General features: G+C 43.2%; 1 protein-coding gene and 1 pseudogene across 5 annotated transcripts in view; one reads left to right on the top strand and one right to left on the bottom strand.

Moving 5' to 3' along the window:
- ABI2 (abl interactor 2) overlaps positions 1 to 4,704 on the bottom strand; it is a 116,736-nt gene extending 112,032 nt beyond the window's left edge. For all 5 annotated transcript variants that reach the window (XM_023219285.2, XM_023219290.3, XM_023219299.3 and 2 more), the window contains exon 1: positions 4,228 to 4,704. In XM_023219285.2, the coding sequence (XP_023075053.1) occupies positions 4,228 to 4,344 (117 nt within the window). In that variant the 5' untranslated portion in view covers positions 4,345 to 4,704. The remainder of the gene's footprint in view (positions 1 to 4,227) is intronic.
- Positions 4,705 to 14,090: 9,386 nt separating this feature from the next.
- LOC111547467 lies at positions 14,091 to 14,570 on the top strand (annotated as a pseudogene).
- The last annotated feature ends 6,278 nt before the right edge of the window (positions 14,571 to 20,848 follow it).

The following is a 20,848-nucleotide window of genomic DNA, read 5'->3' as shown; positions in this document are numbered from 1 at the left end:
TACTAAAAACACAAAAATTAGCTGGGCGTGTTGGCACGCGCCTGTAATCCCAGCTACTTGGGAGGCTGAGGCAGGATAATCAGTTGAACCCGGGGGACAGGGGCTGCAGTGAGCTGAGATCATGCCACTGCACTCCAGCCTGGGCAACAAGAGCAAAACTCCATCTCAAAAAAAAAAAAAAAAAAGGAAAAAAACAGATTTTTAAACATCTTTTTGGAGACAGAGTCTCACTCTGTCATCCAGGCTGGAGTGCAATGGTAGGATCATGGCTCACTGCAGCCTCCACCTTCCAGGCTCAGGTGATCCTCCCATCTCAGCCTCCTGAGTATGTGAGACTACAAGCATGCTACCAGGCCCGGCTAGTTTTTTTTTGTTTTTTGTTTTGTTTTGTTTTGGTTTGCAGAGAAAGGGTTTCGCCATGTTTCCCTGGCTGGTCTTGAACTCCTGGGCTTAAGCCATCCACTGGCCTTGGCCTCCTAACGTGCTGGGATTACAGGCATGAGCCACTGCTCCTGGCCTTAATTTCTAATGTTAACTGAATTAGTAACCTAGAAAACAGCTTCTTAACAACCCTGCTCTATTTGTAGATTTTGTGTGTGTGTGTGTTTCAATACAGGAACTATCTGATCACTCCTAATGCTGACGGTATTTCAGAAGGGTATTTTCTAAGACACAAACAATTTAAATAGAGTACAATTATTTTCAGGACAACACAATTATTTCCCTTCCTTGGCTCAATTTTCATATAATCCACATTTAGAATGTTATTTACCTTAAATGTTTTGATGTTCCTAGGCATAAAACCAGTGACTTAAGAACACTGAGCCCAGGCATGGTGGCTCATCCCTGTAATCCCAGCATTTTGGGAGGCCAAGGCAGGCAGATCACCTGAGGTCAGGAATTCAAGACCAGCCTGGCCAACACGGTGAAACCCTGTCTCTACCAAAAATACAAAAATTAGCTGGGTGTGGTGGTGCGCGCCTATATTCCCAGCTACTCAGGAGGCTGAGGCAGAAGAATCACTTGAACCCAAGAGGCGGAGGTTGCAGTGAGCCGAGATTACACCACTGCACTCCAGCCTGGGTGACAGAGTGAGACTCTGTCTCAAAAAAAAGAAAAAAAAAACCAAAACACTGAACAAAAACACTTACTACATATGATAAACAGATTTTTTTCTACTTTATAGGCAAAAATTACATTTCCACACAATAAAATGAGCGTTGGGTTAGTTAACTCGAGCTAGTGGCTAAGACATGATGCTATAATAAGGCTAAATTAGCCAGGCACGGTGGCTCACGCCTGTAATCCCAACACTTTGGGAGGCCGAGGCGGGTTGATCATCTGAGGCCAGGAGTTCCAGACCAGCTTGGCTAACATGGGGAAAACCCGTCTCTACTAAAAATACAAAAATTAGCTAGGCATGGTGGTGCGTGCCTGTAGCTCCAGCTACTCGGGAAGCTGAGGCAGAAGAATCGCTTGAACCCAGGAGGCGGAGGTTGCAGTGAGCTGACATCAAGATCACACCACTACACTACAGCCTGGGTGACAGAGCGAAACTCTGTCTCAAAAAAAAAAAAGAGGCTACATTGACCATTTGATCACTGATCCTGTGATTTAACTTTCATCTATTGCAGGGTCACAGGCAGCATCAAAACCCCTGCTAGTCAGTTCTTTAGTCACAAGGCGCATCAGCCAAATGTACAGCTGGATCAGCACAAATCCACTATCACCACATTCTATTTATCAACTTTCCCAACAAATCATGTAAGAGCTATCATCCTGACAGAGTGTACCAATTATATACCTAAGGCATCCTAAAATAAATGATAATCTAAAAAGTGTAAAATCTACTTCAGATGCTAAACTGAAGAAATAAACTATTTTAAAATCTAAGTTCATTTCTATTAAATTAATATTAATCAATATTTATGTTTTAAATTTTAAAATGTCACCACACTAAATTTGAGTCCCATTGCTAAAATAGATACTGATAGTAGTGACATTTTTCTCTTTTCAACTGGAGGAAATGTATATAATATTTAAAAAGACAAATCTGTTTATTTTTTATTTCTTACTGGTAACAACTGCAATCCACTTTTCCACCCTCAATTTCTCTTCTGACCTGCAACTCTTTCCCCATAACATGCTGCACAAGGCAATGGAATTACCACTTCAGTCCTTTAGGTTTTGCCTCTACTAGAGCTTGTGAATTCCCTCAGAACAGCATTGCTTCCTCCAGTCCTCCTTGGTACCAGGAGTGCACTACAGAGCATAAATTAACTACATGGTATTAATTTCCTCCAAGATCAGCCTCTCTTACTAACTAGACTATCAAACTCTGTAGACACTAGGTATGTACCATCCACCCCTCACACAGTTTTAGGCCATAAAAGACTTTCAATTTTAGAGAAACACTGAGCAACTGAACCTTTTTTTTTTTTTTTTTTTTTTTGAGACATAGTTTTACTCTTGTCGCCCAGGCCTGAACCTCTGAATCTTTTCTACCCCCTCATATCAGTAAAGTACCTTACAAGTGGACATTTATATGTTTTTGTATTAATCTTGCCTACATTCCTTTCCTAGTAGCCATACTCAACTGCCTCTTTCGAGGGAACAGGTTTATACTGTGGTTCATTTTCAAATACAAATGTTGTCTACAAGATAATAGTATGTCTAATCAAACAAAATCTCACTTCCGTGATCAACAATGTGGCCATTACAAAACTTATGAACCTATAAAATTGTAACACCAGTTTCTTAAAATTTACACTAAAACATGAAAATGCTTTCCTATACAGCTAACGTTAAGAAAGGTGCCTCACGCCTATAATCCCAGCACTTTGGGAGGCCGAGGTGGGTGGATCACTTGAGGTCAGGAGTTCGAGACCAGTCTGGCCAACATGGTGAAACCCCGTATTTACTAAAAATACAAAAACTGGCAGGCTCTGGTGGCGGGCGCCTGTAGTCCCAGCTACTCGGGAAGCTGAAGCACGAGAATTTGCTCAAACCTAGGAGGTCGAGGTTTCAGTGAGTCGAAATCGCGCCACCGCACTCCAACCTGAGCTACAGATCGAGGTTGTCTCTCAAAAAGAAAAGAAAAAAGAAAGATCCCTGGAGAGATGGAGGTGGGAGCAGGAAAAAAAAAAAAGGACTGTGATGAAACAGTTTAACATATTGCTTCCATTTCCACCTTTATCCCATGAGAATTTAAATGGGAAAGAAAAAAAATGGAGGCAGACCCATAATTCAAAATAACCATTAACAAAAAAGCAAAAGATGCTGGATTTTGCAAACTGCATTTTAACCTGCTATCCTTTCAAGTAATGTTTAAAGAAGGATTTTTCTTTAATCCACAGAATATTTTGCCTCATCCAGGAGCAGCTGGATCTCATATCATCCAGTAACCCCCGCCTCCACGCACACGCCGCTACCACTACAAGCCCCTGTGCCAAACGATCCATCACGGTAAACAATAATTATTTTTAAAAAAACAAAAAAACAGGAGGTTCATCTTCCCAATTCTCAGAAACAGTCATAGTCCGTCCTCTTCCCAACCCCAGGAAAATTGCCTATTCTAACGGGACTAGGAGGGAGGGGGGAGTCAGCTCACTACCCTTCTCCACAGAGAGAAAAATGGCATTAACTTCCAACAAGGGACTGCTGCTCTTCTACCGTATCCCCTTTAGAACATAAAATATTAAGAAAGGGTTTCTGAAGCATTCACAGGAACAGAAAACTGAAGCCTGAAGCACTTCCCTCTGCAGCAAGATAGCCCCTTAAAAATCGTCCAGAATGTGGGGGATGGAGGTAACCCGTCAATACCCGCGACACCCCTACCCCAAGGGGGAGCAGGATTCCGTCAAACAGAAAATGCCACTCTCCGCCCCCTCTGCGATCCGGAACGCTGACCGGCGCGGAGTGCGGGGGCGGCCGAGGGCAGCAGCGGCGAGGAGGCGGGACGCGACACACGCACCGCGCCGAGGACTGCTTCACGGCTTTTAAAGAGGTTTTAAAAATGCATTTTCTCCAGCCGGAGGATTCCCACCCATTCACCAGCCCCAGCCCTCACCCAGCTCCCCACCCCCATCGGGGACTCCGCCGAGCCGTGTCCCCCCGGCGGCCTCGGCCCCACACCCCGAGGCGCGCGGCCCTCCATGGGGTGGTCCCCTACGCGTCCCTCACCGTCCCCTGAGGCCCGACGCGCCCCAGCGAGGGATGCTTTCGCACCTGGATGTAGTTGTTCTCGCAGTAATCCGCCACCCGTTCCAGATTCGTGTAGCTGTCGAAGAGGGCCCGGCGGCCCCCCGGGATTTCCTCTTCCAGCAGCATCTGCAACTCCGCCATCTTCACATCCTCCTCCTCCTCCTCCTCCTCCTCACACAGCTCGCAGAGGGAGCGGCGGCCGCAGCGCCAGAGAAACCCAGGACCGGGAGAGGAGGAGCGGTGGCGACGGCGGCGGTAACTTGGGAGGAGCGAGAAACAGCCCCAGCGCGCGACAGGGGAGGGGGCGACGGGGGCGGGGCGCGAGCCGACGGACTGCTAGGACGGTCACCGCGGCGACGGCCGGCCGGGGGCGCGCACGCGCGCTCCCCTCCCTCCGCCCCCGGGAGCCCGAAAAAGATTCCCACCCTCGCCAGCGCCGCCGGCCCCTCCCCCACTTCCGGCGTCTCCTAGCGACGGCGGGGGTAGGAGCTGGGATGCGCGCGGGAGATGGTGGCGCAGTTAACCCTTCCGCCACCCGCCCACCGCTGGAGCGCTTCGAGAAGCCCCCACCTCCCGGCGTCCTTTGTTAGTCCGGCGGGAACGAACCACCCTGCTCTGCTGGCTTCCCGCCGGCTCCCTCCGGGACTCATCTCGGCTCTGTCCCCACGGAGGTTATCGGCCTGGGGAACTTCTTGAGTCTTTTCTCCCTCTGCCGCTGACTGGAGGCCGAAGGAGGGCACAGCCTCCACTCTTGGGACCCTCCTCTGTGAAAGATCACACCTCATCAGGGCAGGAATAAAACTCACAAACTTCGACGCAGCTTTCAATGCCACCTGACTTCATTTTTCTTAAATTTGACCTCATCCTCTTTATCGCAGTGAATTGCAGTTTCCGAACCCCAGCTTTCCTGCACTCCTGCCTCTTTGCACTTCCCCACTAACGCCGTTCTCCCCTGCCAGGTTAGCCCCTTTCTCTTGTGGTTTGCGGACCCCTGGGCCTCAGCTTTTTATGTTTGCCATTTCTATGATTCGCTTCCTCACGACCTCTTCTGTCATTTCCCTAATGCCATCAACTTCGCTGTCCTTTTTCCTATTCATGGATTCGGTATTTAAAATTTTGAAAACGATTTTGCTAGTAGTAATTGCCTTTTTCACAGGGCTGTTATGTAGATAAAATCAACGTTTATGTGAAAACACCTTGAAGAAACATTAAGTGCTACAAAAATTCAAGGCAGATTCTTGAATTTTGTTCTTGCAGAGTTATAATTCTGTTTTTATTCTCCAGATACTGTGTCTTGTTTTCCCAAATCCGACTACCCCACACGGTGTAATCTGGAAAAACTAAAACTCCTGACAATTGCTGAGATATGAAGCCATGACCTTTATTTGTGCTGTGGAAAATCAAAGTTGACTCTGTACCATCAGTCTGTACCATCTTAGACTTGTGTAGTTAGAACAAGATCCATTGTTTCAACACTGTTCTTAATCCGGTGATCTCTTGGCCCTCCTACAGTGAATTTTTTTTTCACTCAGATAATGAGGAAACTTATACTTTCCAAAAAAAGTCACTTTAGCCCGGGCATGGTGGCTCACTCCTGTAATCCCAGCACTTTGGGAGGCCGAGGCAGGCGGATCATGAGGTCAGGAGATCAAGACCATCCTGGCTAACACGAGAGAAAACCCCCGTCTCTACTAAAAATACAAAAAGAAAAAATTAGCTGGGCGTGGTGGCAGGCGCCTGTAGTCCCAGCTACTTGGGAGGCTGAGGCAGGAGAATGGCGTGAATCCGGGAGGCAGAGCTTGCAGTGAGCCGAGATCCTCCACTGCACTCCAGCCTGGGCGACAGCAAGACTCCGTCTCAAAAAAAAATCACTTTAATACCATATCATTACAAATTTCTGGAGCAAATTCTAATGTTATATTGGCTTCATGATATATACATTAGCAGAATGTATGAGTTTTCACTGTGGAACCTAAATTAAAGGATATTGAAAATGTTGGTCTAGTCCAACTAGTTTTATTCTTAGGCACTTTAACTATCTTCTGTAGTAGTGGTTCTCAAACTTCAGTGTGAGGAACTTGTTTAAAAAAAGCTGCAGGGTCACACACACTAAGATTCATTAGTTTGAGAGCATGAGTGACGGAAAGGAGTAGTTACTTAAATGACACACCAGCTTGCTTCAAGGAATAAGACATGAATACCCAAGTGAATAAAACAAATGTTAGATGAAAACAAACTTTTCTTTCCGACTAAACTTAAATAGATCAAAAAATAAGTTTGATAACAAAAAATAGATCAAAAAACAAGTTCAAAATGTTGAACTTGAAGAAGCCCATCAAGTGAGTTAAATGGTAAACAGACTCTTCCCCCATCGTTACTTATTCCCACCTAGCATTTTTTCAACTACTACTTAGCAATTAGCCCAATAAACAAATTTCCCTCTGGGATGTTTCATCATTCTAGAAATTACCTAGAAAAGATTCTAGTATTTTTTTCTAATTAGTGACAATCTCTTTGGACCTAGTTTCCTTATCAAGAAATCAAAGGGCGAGGCCGGGCATGATGGCTCTCACCTGTAATTCCAGCACTTTGGGAGGCCAACGCAGGTGGATCAGTTGAGGTCAGGAGTTCGAGATGAGCCGGGCCAACATGGTGAAACCCCATCTCTACTAAAAATACAAAAATTAGCTGAGTGTGACAGCGGTTGCCTATAATCCCAGCTACTCAGAAGGCTGAGACTGAAGAATCACTTGAACCGGGGTGGCATAGGTTGCAGTGAGCCAAGATTGTGCCACTGCACTCCAACCTGGGCGACAGAGGGAGACTGTCTGGAAAAAGAAAGAGGAGAAATCAAAGGGTGAAACACAGGTCAGGAAATCTGACACTTGAGTGTGGATTGGAATCACCTGGAGAGCTTACTAAAACAATTTGCTGGACCCCACCTCCAGAGTTCTTTATTCAGTTGGTCCGGCCCAATTAATGTATGTTTAACAAGTTCCCAGGTGATGCCTATGAAACGGCCCTTCTGGCTCAAAAAGTCTATGATTACAATTTCTGGCAGCTGGGAAACTCCATCTAGAGAGACGCTTTGTACACAGCAGAATCTAAGATGCAAGGACATAAACACTTTGCTGCCACCAAGATTGATTAAGCAAAAAAGGGTAACTACAAAATCTGTAAAAGAGTACATAGTTGGCCGGGCGCGGTGGTTCAAGCCTGTAATCCCAGCACTTTGGGAGGCCGAGGCGGGCGGATCACGAAGTCAGGAGATCGAGAACATCCTGGCTAACACGGTGAAACCCCGTCTCTACTAAAAATACAAAAAAGAGAAATTAGCCAGGCGTGGTGGCGCTCGCCTGTAGTCCCAGCTACTCCAGAGGCTGAGGCGGGAGAATGGCGTGAACCTGGGAAGCGGAGCTTGCAGTGAGCCGAGATCGCGCCACTGGAGGCGACAGAGCAAGACTCCGTCCCAAAAAAAAAAAAAAAAAAAAAAAGAGTATATAGTTATTAGGTTTAAGGATGAGATTGTGTACCTCATGAAAATCTTCCACTACTTCTCCGTAATTGTTTAAGCTGATGAAGGTAATTGAAATCTGTTCATTTTTACAATTTTTCAGATGAACTGGTATGATAAAAGTGCATTTTCAAGCCCTTAGAGAGTTACAATTATAATAGTACACACTTCACATGAACTTCTTATAAACATAAATAAGCAAACTCGTTGCTCTAAGAAGCCATATTTAAGAGTTTTAGTACAAGATTTTCAAAATTATACAAATCTAATATACTCATGTATGAGGTTGTGAAGTTATAACCCATCTTAAAACAATCTTTCTTAAATTTATTCCAGTGTTTTAAAAATTATTAGCCCCTTCTAAGTCCCATGTAATATAAGCACATCTTACCTTTAAAAACTGTAACTTCTAGCAGGACAGGGTGGCTCATACCTGGAGTCCTACCTACTCAGGAGACTCAGGAGGATCACTTCAGCCCTGGAGTTTGAGACCAGACTGGGGCAACATAGACCTTTGTCTCTGGAAAAAAAAAAAAAATTTTTTTAATGAATAAAAACAATTACTTTTGTATGTGATTTAATAGCCATCTCTTTTGTTGTTGTTGTTGAGATGAACGTCTCACTCTGTCGCCAAGGCTGGAGTGCAGTGGTGCAATCTTGGCTCACTGTAATCTCTGCTTCCCAGGTTCAAGCAATTCTCTTGCCTCAGCCTCCCTAGTAACTAGGACTACAGGCACCCGCCACCACGCCAGGCTAATTTTTGTATTTTTAGTAGAGATGGGATTCCACCATGTTGACCAGGCTGATCTTGAACTCCTGACCTCAGGTAATCCGCCCACCTCAGCCTCCCAAAGTGCTGAGATTACAGGTATGAGCCACCACATTCAGCTGCTCATTTCAGTCTAAAAATGGGTCAAACAAAAATCAAATTACAATATATAATCGTTATATACTGACTGACCTCCCTCATATCTTGGAAAATTCAAAATATTCACGTATTCATCAGATAAATTCAGGATGGATGCACTATGGAGAAAAGACCAGGGAAACAATGCTAAAGGCAGACACTAGTTTGAGGATTATTAAATCAATCCAGCTAAGAAATGATGGTGATCTCCAGGGAGAGGAGATGCAAAGAAATGGATGGAGTAATAAATATTTAGTAGGTAAAATCAATAGGGGTTGGTGAATGATTGAATATAGAAGTTAATGAAAGAGAGGAGTCAATGTTGGTGGTCAGATTGCTGGCTTGGGCACTTGGGTAATTGGTGGTGCAATTTACATATAAATTACATAATCTTTCACATGCCTGGAAAACTTCCAATTTACATTTATTTTCTATATGTTTGGATCATTGTTATCAATAACACTGGCATACAGGACACTGTATTGGGCTCTGTGTTGATATAATGCTTCTCTAGGTAAGTTATTTAATTAAACAAAAGCCTTCAGTAGTATAGCATGTTTTACCCTATCAAAAGTCTTTAACAGCTGTGGAGGGAGAGGGGGCAAAATTAGAGTAATTAACATGTGTTCAGTGCCTACAATGTGCCAGGCATTCATTCTGCATTTCACGTAAATTAATCTTCACAACTAAATGCAAAGTAGGTTTTATGATCCTCATCTCCAGATTCAAAAACCAAGGTTTAGAGAAACAAACTAACCAAACATACTTGGAAATCAGGGAGTTAGCAATTACACCTGGTTTTGATTTTTTTAATGTTTTTCTTTTCCATTATACCATGCTAAATCACACTTCTACTTTAACTCTGTAAATGCAGTACTTCAATAATGCACATAAACATTAATAATGTCTATTGAACATTCATTACATAACCTCTTTTAATAAAAAAAAAAAAAAAGTTAATTCTGGCCAGGCACAGTGGCTTATGCATGTAATCTCAGCACTTTGGGAGGCCGAGGCGGGAAGATCACCTGAGTTTGGAAGTTCAAGAACAGTCTGACCAACATGGAAAAACCCTGTCTCTACTAAAAATACAAAATTAGCCAGGCATGGTGGCACATGCCTGTAATCCCAGCTAGGGAGGCTAAGGCAGGAGAATCACTTGCACCTGGGAAGTGGAAGTTGCAGTGAGCTGAGATTGCGCCATTGCACTCCAGCCTGGGCAACAAGAGCGAAACTCTGTCTCAAAAAAAAAAAGTTAATTCCTTTCAATAAAGCAACTCTTTGATACTTAAAGGCATTCACTAAGCATAGGGTTTTTTTTTATCTTCTCAAGGATAAACACAACCAATTCTTGTATTCTTCATCAAATATTTTACAGAATTATGGAATGTACAAGTTGGAGAGCATCTTAGAGATTACCTAGGACTTACCCCAATCTTTTATCGATTTGGGAACTGAAACTAAGAAATATTGATTGCCCAAGGATACCTAGTAAGTGTGAAGACCTAAACTCAAAATCGGGAGAAAGGAACAAAATACATTTTAGATACAAATATTATTTTTGAGCTGTTTCATGATTTTTTTTTTTTGAGACGGAGTCTCGCTCTGTCGCCCAGGCTGGAGTGCTGTGGCCGATCTCAGCTCACTGCAAGCTCCGCCTCCCGGGTTTATGCCATTCTCCTGCCTCAGCCTCCCGAGTAGCTGGGACTACAGGCGCCCGCCACCGCACCCGGCTAGTTTTTTGTATTTTTTAGTAGAGACGGGGTTTCACAGTGTTAGCCAGGATGGTCTCGATCTCCTGACCTCGTGATCCGCCCGTCTCGGCCTCCCAAAGTGCTGGGATTACAGGCTTGAGCCACCACGCCCGGCCTCATGATATTTTTATGTAAATTCCGTTCTTATCCTTACATTGCTGCCTCCTTCTGGGGTCCTCACTATCTTGTCAAAATCTTTAAAATGTGAACCCCAAATGGAACTCAGTATTCCATATTTGAAGCAAAAATGATACCAGACAACAATTCCAATACAGTTTTTTTGGAACTTAACAACATAATTCTAAAGTTCATGTATAAAAATAAAAACACAAGAGTAGCCAGGACATTTCTGAAAAAGGATAATCAGGAAGAAAACATGTGGTTCTCATTAATAAAAACACATAAAGTAACCTGTAATCCCAGCACTTTGGGAGGCTGAGGCGGGCAGATCACCTGAGGTCAGGAGTTCCAGATGAGACTGGCCAACATGGCAAAACCCTGTCTCTACTAAAAATACAAAAATTAGCCAGGCATGGTGGTGGGCACTTGTAATCCCCGCTACTCGGGAGGCTGAGGCAGAAGAATCGCTTGAACCCAGGAGGCGGAGGTTGCAGCAAGCCAAGATTGCACACTGCACTCCAGTCTGGGTAACACAGTGAGACTTTGTCTCAAAAAATAAAAAATAAAATAAAAAATAAAGTAGAATAAATGAAAATATCACTAGAGTAGAATAAAAACTAAAAACTTGGCAGGGCATGGTGGCTCACACCTGTAATCCCAGCACTTTGGGAGGCCGAGGCGGGTGGATCATGAGACCAGGAAATCGAGACCATCCTGACTAACAGGGTGAAACCCCGTGGTGGCAGGCGCCTGTAGTCCCAGCTACTCAGGAGGCTGAGGCAAGAGAACGGTGTGAACCTGGGAGGCAGAGCTTGCAGTGAGCCAAGATCGCGCCACTGCACTCCAGACTGGGCGACAGAGGGAGACTCTGTCTCAAAAAAAAAACAAAAAACCCTAAAAACTCAATCCTAGTAAATATAAGAATTAAATACGTGATCAATGTGACATTTCAAATCAAAGGGAAATAAAGAGTACTAGAATAACTAGATAACAGGAAAAAAATGTTAGCTCATGATATAAAAATAAATACTGGGCCAGGCACAGTGGCTCACACCTGTAATCCCAGCAATTTGGGAGCCCAAGGCAGGTGGATCACTTGAGCTCAAGAGTTTCAGATCAGCCTGGGCAACAGAATGAGATCCGATCTGTACAAAAAAACAGAAAAATTAGCTGGGCATGGTGGCACACATCTGTAGTCACAGCTACTCAGGAGGCTGAGATGGGAGGATAGCTTAAGCCTGGGAGGCAGAGGTTGTAGTGAGCCGAGACTGTGCCACTGCACTCCAGCCTAGGCAATAGAGCCAGACCCTGTCTCAAAAAATAATAATAAATAAATTCTGACTGAGAGAAGTGGCTCACACCTGTAATCCCAACACTTTGGGAGGCTGAAGCAGGAGAATCATTAGAGCCCAAGAGTCCAAAACCAGCCTGGACAACAAAGTAAGACCCCTGTCTCTACAAAAAAAAAAAAAAAGAGAGAGAGAAAAGAAAAATAAATTAGCCGAGCATGGTGATACACGCCTGTAGTCCCAGCTACTCGGGGGGCTGAGGTGGGAGGATCTCTTGAGCCCAGGAAGTTGAGGCTGCAGTGAGCCATGATCTGCACCACTGCACTCCAGCCTGGGCGACAGAGCAAGACTCTGTCTCAAAATAATAATAAATAAATGCAACATAAATTCAAGATTTAAAGTTTTAAAAACACTAATAGAGGCTGAGCACAGTGGCTCACACCTGTAATCTAAGCACTTTGGGAGGCTGAGGCAGGCGGATCACTTGCAGTCAGGAGTTCAAGACCAGCCTGGCCAACATGGTAAAACCCCGTCTCTACCAAAAAATACAAAAATTAGCCAGGCATGGTGGTGTGCATCTGTAGTCCCAGATACTCAGGAGGCTGAGGTGGGAGAATCACTTGAACCTGGGAGGTAGAGGCTGCAGTGAGCCGAGATCATGCCACTATACTCCAGGATAGGTGACAGAATGAAACCCTATCTTAAAAAATGAATACAAATACAAATACAAATACAAAAACTAGCCAGGCATGGTGGCACCTTCCTGTAAACCCAGTTACTCAGGTGACTGAGGCATGATAATTTCTTGAACCCAGGAGGTAGAGGTTGCAGTAAGCTGAGATTTCACCACTACATTCCAGTATGGGCACCAGAGCAAGATTCTGTCTCCAAAAACTAAAAGAAAATAAAGGTAAATATAGGACATTGGAATGGAGAGGCCCTTTCTAAATTATATTTTTAAAAATAGGAAAATAAAAATGTTACACTTTCATATAATTTAAAATAGCACAAATAATTTAAAAAAGACTATCAGGAAAATGTCTGATGTTTATGACAAACAGTTAATGTTCTTACTATATAAAGAATACATAAGAAGCTCTTAGAAATCAACAAGACAAATACCCAGCAGAGAAAATGACATAAACAGGCAAATTTACAGTGGCTCACACCAGTAATCCCAGAACTTTGGGAGGCCGAAGTGGGCAGATCATGAGGTCAGGATTTGAGAACAGCCTGACAAACATGGTGAAACCCCATCTCTACTAAAAATACAAAAACATTAGCTGGGCGCAGTGGCGTGCACCTGTAGTCTCAGCTACTTGGGAGGCTGAGGCAGGAGAATGGTGTAACCCGTGAGGCGGAGCTTGCAGTGAGCTGAGATCACGCCACTGCTCTCCAGCCTGGGCGACAGAGCAAGACTCTGTCTCGAGAGAGAGAGAGAGAGAACACACTGTACACCTGGAACACAACCTGAAGGGATTATATTTTTGTAATCTATAGTGGTTTCCTTATCAGCAATGCCAAACTAAAGAGCTCCCTTCTTTGTAAACGATAAAGGGATTAAAAATTTTTAAACATTAAACCATAAGAGAGTGGACAGTATAAATTTGAAATTATGCACCATAATGTAGTTCTATGTATAGCAATGGGGTAAGGCTGGGTGCTGTGGCTCACGCTTGTAATCCCAGCACTTTGGGAGGTGGAGGAGAGTGGATCACTTCAGGTCAGGATTCGAGACCAGCCTAACCAACATGGTGAAACCTTGTCTCCATTGAAAATACAAAAAAAAAAGAAAGAAAATTAGCTGGACGTGGTGGCTCACGCTTGTAATCCCAGCTACTCAGGAGGCTGAGGCAGGAGAATCGCTTGAACCTGGGAAGTGGAGGTTGCAGTGAGCAAAGATTGCACCACCACACTCCAATCTGGGTGACAGAGGAAGACTCCATCTCAAAAAAAAAAAAAAAAAAAAAAAATGGGGCAGCTAGCTGGGTGCTGTAGCTCAAGCCTGTAACCCTAACACTTTGGGAGACGGAGTGGGGAGGATCACTTGAGTCTAGGAGTTTGAGACCAGCCTGGGTAATAGAGTAAGACCCCAGTCTCTATGAAAAAATAAAAAAAAATAGCCAGGCTTGGTGGCATTTGCCTGTTCTCTCTGTTACTGGGGAGGCTGAAGTAGGAGGATCACTTGTACTCAGGGAGTTGAGGCACTGCAGTGAGCCATGATCCCACTTCTGGGCGGCAGAACAAGACCCCATCTCAAAAAAAGGAAAAAAAAAGAGAGAGGCCTGTGGATCTCCTGGAAGATGGCAGCGCGATCTGTGTCCGGCACCACCAGAAAAGTCTTCATGTGGACAGTCTCAGGGCACCACGTAGAGAATTTTGGTCTCGATCCAGAAAAGAGAAAGAGCCAGTGGTTGCTGAGACAGTAGAAGAGGTGAAAAAGGAACCTGTCCCCAGTGTGTCTACCCTCATGAAGCCAAGTACACACGCCACCTGAAGATCTCCAGAGTCATTTAGAATCTTACGTTAAAAAGTTTTTGGTTCATCTCTTCCTAGTAACTGGCAAGACATCTCACTGGAAGATGGTCGTCTACAGTTCAATCTCTTGGCACATTTAGCTGATGACTTGGGTCATGTAGTCCCTAACTCCAGACTCCACCAGATGTGCAGGGTTAGAGATGTTCTTGATTTTCTATAATGTCCCTATTCAAGATAGATCTAAATTTGATTAACTCAGTGCCAGTAATCCACCCCCTAATTTGAAAATCATTTGGAGTTACTAAGCAATTTGGAAGAGAAACACATTGAAATCATTTTTTCCCCTGAGCAAGGGGGCTGCTTATTAGACCTTTCAATACTTCACCATGTGAAATACTACCAGAAGTGGTCTCTAAACCTACTTTTTCTATAGAGGAATGTGTCATCTCTTTATTTCTCATATTATGAATGGACAAATAACAGGACTTTCTATTTTCATATTTGCTGAAACCATTTTTTTTTTTTTTTTTTTTTTTTGAGACAGAGTCTCACTCTGTTGCCCAGGCTGGAGTGCAGTGGCCGGATCTCAGATCACTGCAAGCTCCGCCCCCCAGGTTTACGCCATTCTCCTGCCTCAGCCTCCCGAGTAGCTGGGACTACAGGCGCCAACCACCACACGCAGCTAATTTTATTTTTGTATTTTTAGTAGAGACGGGGTTTCACTATGTTAGCCAGGATGGTCTCACTCTCCTGACCTCGTGATCTGCCTGCCTCAGCCTCCCAAAGTGCTGGGATTACAGGCATGAGCCATTGTGCCTGGCCTGCTGAAACCATTTTTTAAATGAAATTAGGCCATTACTAATTTATGAAAAATTTTGAGAGGATACTGTCATTAACTTGGGTTTAAGACAGGAGGACATCAAGTTCACACCCTTCATAGGCATAAAGTAGTAGTTGCAAGAAAATATTTTTATCCTGTTAGGACTCATATCTAAGATAGTTATTATACATTGCACATATACAAATAAGCTTGTATTAGATAGATGCCTATAAAATACAATAATATTGTATTTTATTAATAAAATACAATAATATTGTATTTTATTACAATTTTTGTATTATTGTATACAATACAGTAATATTGTATTTTATTTATAAAATACAAGTAATATACAAGTCAGTTGTATATTACTGACCGTCTTAGATTAATTTCTTTGGAATTAAAGTAGATTTGTTAAAGTGAAAAAAAGAAAGAAAAGAAAAAAGAATAAAGTAGAAAATGTATCTCTCAAAAATACTTTATATTTAAATTTGTATTTATTTATTTATTTTTTTAGAGACAGGGTCTTGCTCTGTCTCCCAGGCTGGAGTGTAGTGGTGCCATTATAGCTCACTGCAGGCTCAAGCTCCTGGGTGATCTGCCCACCTCATTCTCCTGCCCTAGCCTCCCAAGTAGCTGGGTCTACAGGCAGGAGCCACTGTGTCTAGTTCATTCATATTTTTGTTTTAAATTATGTTGGGCCGGGTGCGGCGGTGGCTCAAGCCTGTAATCCCAGCACTTTGGGAGGCCGAGACGGGCGGATCACAAGGTCAGGAGATCGAGACCATCCTGGCTAACACGGTGAAACCCCGTCTCTACTAAAAAAATACAAAAACTAGCCGGGCGAGGTGGCCGGCGCCTGTAGTCCCAGCTACTCCAGGAGGCTGAGGTACGAGAATGGCGTGAACCCGGGAGGCGGAGCTTGCAGTGAGCTGAGATCCGGCCACTGCACTCCAGCCTGGGGGACAAAGCGAGACTCCGTCTCAAAAATAAAAATAAAAATAAAAAAATAAATTATGTTGAAGATTTTCTTAAACTTCAAGCTTCAAAATATATTAACTGAGTTTTTATTACTGAAAAGTATACTAACCTTCATTTAATAATATGAATTACAGAGTTTGAAATGTAAGTTTTTCTGATTATTCATTAATACCATTAGAACCTGTATGCTAAATATTAACTGACCTATCAAATGTATAATTTTCAAACCTTGCTAATTTTTTAAAAAACAACTTGTTTCTTGTCTGTTGCAATAATATTACAAACAAAGAGATTATACTTTGACAAAATTGCTAACTGAATTCTATGATGCTTGGTAATAATGTCTCATTTATGTAGTACAAAGTTGATAAGAATAAGGGTATTCTTGGCCACTGATTGCTATTTTCATGAAATAGAATGTAGAAGAGGTTAACAGCAAACAAAAACTGACTCGTGATTTTATCAAAGTTATTTCATGTATCCTCTTGGAAAGAAAGGAGTAGAACAGAATAATCTTGATATTTTAAAATGGCAGGGAACACTGAATTTAACTACACTTAAAATATTTCAGTAGGATTTCTTCCTCCCTCCTCCACAGGAATTAACAATATATATTTCTCACAGATTTCTGTTAACTACTTCTATTATCTAAATGTCTACCCATATGACTAAGTGAATGATTCATATCACTGAAATATTTCATAGGGTTTTATAATGATATTTCAGGGAAAAACATCATTTTAACTTCCAGCAGAAAATTTTCTGACAATTATTCTTAATATACAGGAAAGTAAGAGTTTCATGAGTGAAATGGTTTAAGAAAAGAGATTTTTAGAATTCTTTTGGCAGGGTATGGTGGCTCACACCTGTAATCCCAGCACTTTGGGAGGCCAAGGCGGGGGGATAACTTGAGTCCAGGAGTTCCAGACCAGCCTGGACAACATGGTGAAACACCATCTTTACAAAAAATACAAAAACTAGCCAGGCATGGTGGCTCTAGCCTGTAGTTCCAGCTACTCAGGAGGCTGAGGTGGGAGGATCACTTGAGCCCTGGAGGTTGAGGCTGCAGTGAGCAATGATCATGCCACTATACTCCAGCCTAGGCGACAGAGTGAGAGACCATGTTTCTATATATATATATACTTTTGCAACTTTAATAAATGTGTATATGAAATTGTTTTTTTCTTTTTTCACAAAAAGATTGGCATCTATTCATTGCCTATTTTGTAAAGAATTGTAAGACATTCTAGAGATTTAAACCACTTAAAAGAAAAATCGTGAATGAGACATTTATGTATATTTGCAAGAACTACTAGCATACAACCAAGAAGGAGAGCCCTCAAAAACCACCAAGTCACAAGTACCGTGCCCTCTAAGGTCAGACATGTCCGGGGGCCAGCTATACTCCAACCAATATAGTTGCTCAGAATTTCACTGCTCAGAGGGACACTGTGCTTGGGGTTTAATCCTTTGGGGGCACTGTCTTTAAATTCTTTTTTTTTTGGACAGAGTCTCACTCTGTTGCCCAGGCTGGTGTGCAGTGGCTGATCTCAGCTCACTGCAAGCTCTGCCTCCCAGGTTCAAGCGATTCTCCTGCCTCAGCCTCCCGAGTAGCTGGGATTACAGGCATGCATCACCACGCCCGGTTAATTTTTGTATTTTTAGTAGAGATGGGTTTTCACCATGTTGGCCAGGCTGGTCTCAAACTCCTGACCTCATGATCCGCTCGCCTCGGCCTCCCAAAGTGCTGGGATTACAGGTGTGAGCCACCGTGCCCAGCCGGCTTTAAATTCTTAATAATTTCATTTTTGAATTTGTGTTTTGTAAGTGAAGTCCAATGGGACCATGGAGCATGCTTGGAGCCCACCTCCGTGCCTCCCCCTACAGGTTCTCAGTGACTAGCTGCCTGCCCCTTGGTACCCTGATCCCCACCCAGCCTTCCTCTCTCCAACTCTGCTCACTACAACAGCCACTATTGCCTTCTGCCCTGAGCAGTAATTGGATTACATTGGCAGGAGAGTGGAGAGGAGGCTCACTTTTCCCTGTGGTTGCCCTCAGCCTCCAGTGGGGATCTGGGAGCAGGTTGGAGGGGCCCCACAAGCAGTCTGTTTTGGAGTATTTTCAGGAAAGGCAAGGAAACATCTACTTTGGGCTGGCAGCACCACAGCATGTTCAACAGGTGTTGAATAGGGCTCTCTACACCACCCTAGTCAGTAAGGTGTCCCAGTGCAGGAGATTTCAGTTCCTTGGGATCGCATACACCAAAGGTTGAAAAGGCAGGGCCATAAGAAGAGGAGATTTCCTCCTCCACTAGGTCTCATAAATTATATAGCCAGTAGTGATTGTGCCTCTTACAATAAAAATGAACTCAAAAACCTTTATAAACATCATAACATGGACTGTGGGACATCTTTCAAGTGTTTTATTTGAAGGCTGGGCATGGAAATGGGGTAAAAGGAAGTGAAGAGGTATCCCCGGACCGTTGCTGGATTGGGGCTCAGGTTGGAAGCTGCTTCTGGGTTATCTCTGTGCACATGCATGCCATCACAGAGAAGGGTCTTGTGGTTCTGAGACATCCTATGATATCAGCTACTGATTAGATTGAGAAGAACCCAAGGAGGCTGGATCAGCGTTAGGGCTAACCAAGAGAGTTGGTCCAGAATGTACCAAACTTCCTAAGATCACCCTGTAAATCTTCTAGATATGAAAAAAGAGAAACAGAACAGATTCACAGTTCTACTTCAATCCCAAATTTCATCTTGGGTTTGAAGCCAGAAACATCTCTGATCACAGAGAGAACAAGATGACATTTACCTATGGGACATCACTGTGCTATAGAACTTCCCTATTGCTTGATTTGCATTTTCTAATATTATATAATTTCTACAGGGCACCATCCAGATAGAAATATACCACAGAGCTCAATTCTTGTAATTAGACCCTGTATTGGAAAATACAAAAACCTCAGAGACAGAGATAAAATTTATACACACATTAAGAAAGGTTGTCATGGCAACTTTGCTTGAAGATGTGTATTTTTAAATCTAAGTAAATTTGGCATTCAGAACATTTGCATCTCCCTCAAAGGTTCTGTATCAAGAATATTTTTAAAAATTGTTTTCAAATTTCTTCTGAATCTACACTTCCTTGAAAGCTTAAAAATTCCTATGAATATAATAGCAGCATAGACTCAAGCACATATTTTCAGAAGGCCCTATATGAGAAAAATCCAAAGTGAAAGGGTGAAAACGTTACTTTTCTACCCCTAGAATCCCTAGGCTTCTCCCTTTAAAATGTTAAATTGTGAGCAGGCTATGCCCATATAATCTCTACAAGGTCCTTTAATGCTCTAAAAATCAATTAGCTATTAGTTGATGACCTTGCAATATATGCAACAAATTATGAAAACTGAACATACCTAGTGCTGCAGTATAATTAAGCAACAATTAATACAGACCACTACAATAAATATCACCCTGTAACTTAACCAAACCAATTCTTAGCTTTGTTTCTTCTTACTTTGAAAGTTCTCCAGTATTCCTAGTCAGCATCATTGTTGAAAGTATTCCTTGATGAGATAACTAGTTTAATCATCTTGCTCATACATTGAAAATAAAGTGATGAGGCCAGCCACGGTGGCTCACACCTGTAATCCCACTTTAGGAGGCCAAGGTGGGCGGATCACAAGGTCAAGAGATGGAGACCATCCTGGCCAACATGGTGAAACCCCATCTCTACAAAAATACAAAAATTAGCTGGGGGTAGTGGCACTCACCTGTAGTCCCAGCTGCTAGGGAGGCTGAGGCAGGAGAATTGCTTGAACCCAGAAGATGGAGCTTGCAGTGAACCAAGATCATGCCACTGTACTCCAGCCTGGCAACAGAGTGAGACTCTGTCTCAAAAAAAAAAAAAAGAAAAGAAAAGAAAAGAAAGTGTTGGGTCCATGCCTGTAATCCCAGCACTTTGGGAGGCCAAGGTGTGAGGATCACTTGAGTCCAGGAGTTTGAGACCAGCCCTGGCAACAGAGTGAGACCCCGTTTCTACAAAAAAATTAAAAAGTTAGCCAAGTGTGGAGGTGCATGCCTGTAGTCTGAACTACACAGGAAGCTGAGGTAGGAGGATTGCTTGAGCCTGGGAGGGAGAGGGTGCAGTGAGCTGAGATGGCACCACTGCACTCCAACCTGGGCAACAGAGTGAGACCCTGTCACAGAAAGAAGAGAAGGAAGGAATGGAGGGAGGGAGGGAGGGAAAATAAAGACTGGAAAAAAAAAAAGGAGAAAGAAAATACAGTGATGGTTTCACTCCCAGCAGTTCCGTGTGCTTCTTCCCCAATTATAGCTTATGACAGAAGCCTCCTGTCACCTTTGTCATGTAGTTATCTCCAAGTTCCTTCCTATGTTCCTCTCAGCCACTAACCTAAAATGTCCTTGAGCTATGTATTAGTTTGTTTTCACACTGCTGATAAAGACATACCCGAGACTGGGCAATTTACTAAAGAAAGAGGTTTAATGGACTTACAGTTCCATGTGGCTGGGGAGGCCTCACAATCATGGCAGAAGGTGAAAGACACATCTCACATGGTGGCAGACAAGAGAAGAGAGCTTGTGAAGGGAAACTACTATTTTTTTAAACCCATCAGATCTCTTGAGATTTATTCACTGTCACAAGAACAGCATGGGAAAGATCCACTCCCATGATTCAATTAACTCCCACCACCCAGTCCCTCCCACAACACGTGGGAATTCAAGATGAGATTTGGGTGGGGAAACAGCCAAACCATAT

Source organism: Piliocolobus tephrosceles, chromosome 11, assembly GCF_002776525.5.
Source record: "Piliocolobus tephrosceles isolate RC106 chromosome 11, ASM277652v3, whole genome shotgun sequence".
Lineage (NCBI taxonomy): Eukaryota > Metazoa > Chordata > Mammalia > Primates > Cercopithecidae > Piliocolobus > Piliocolobus tephrosceles.
The sequence above is the reverse complement of the archived record's forward strand: the minus strand, read 5'-3'. Positions and strand labels throughout refer to the sequence as shown.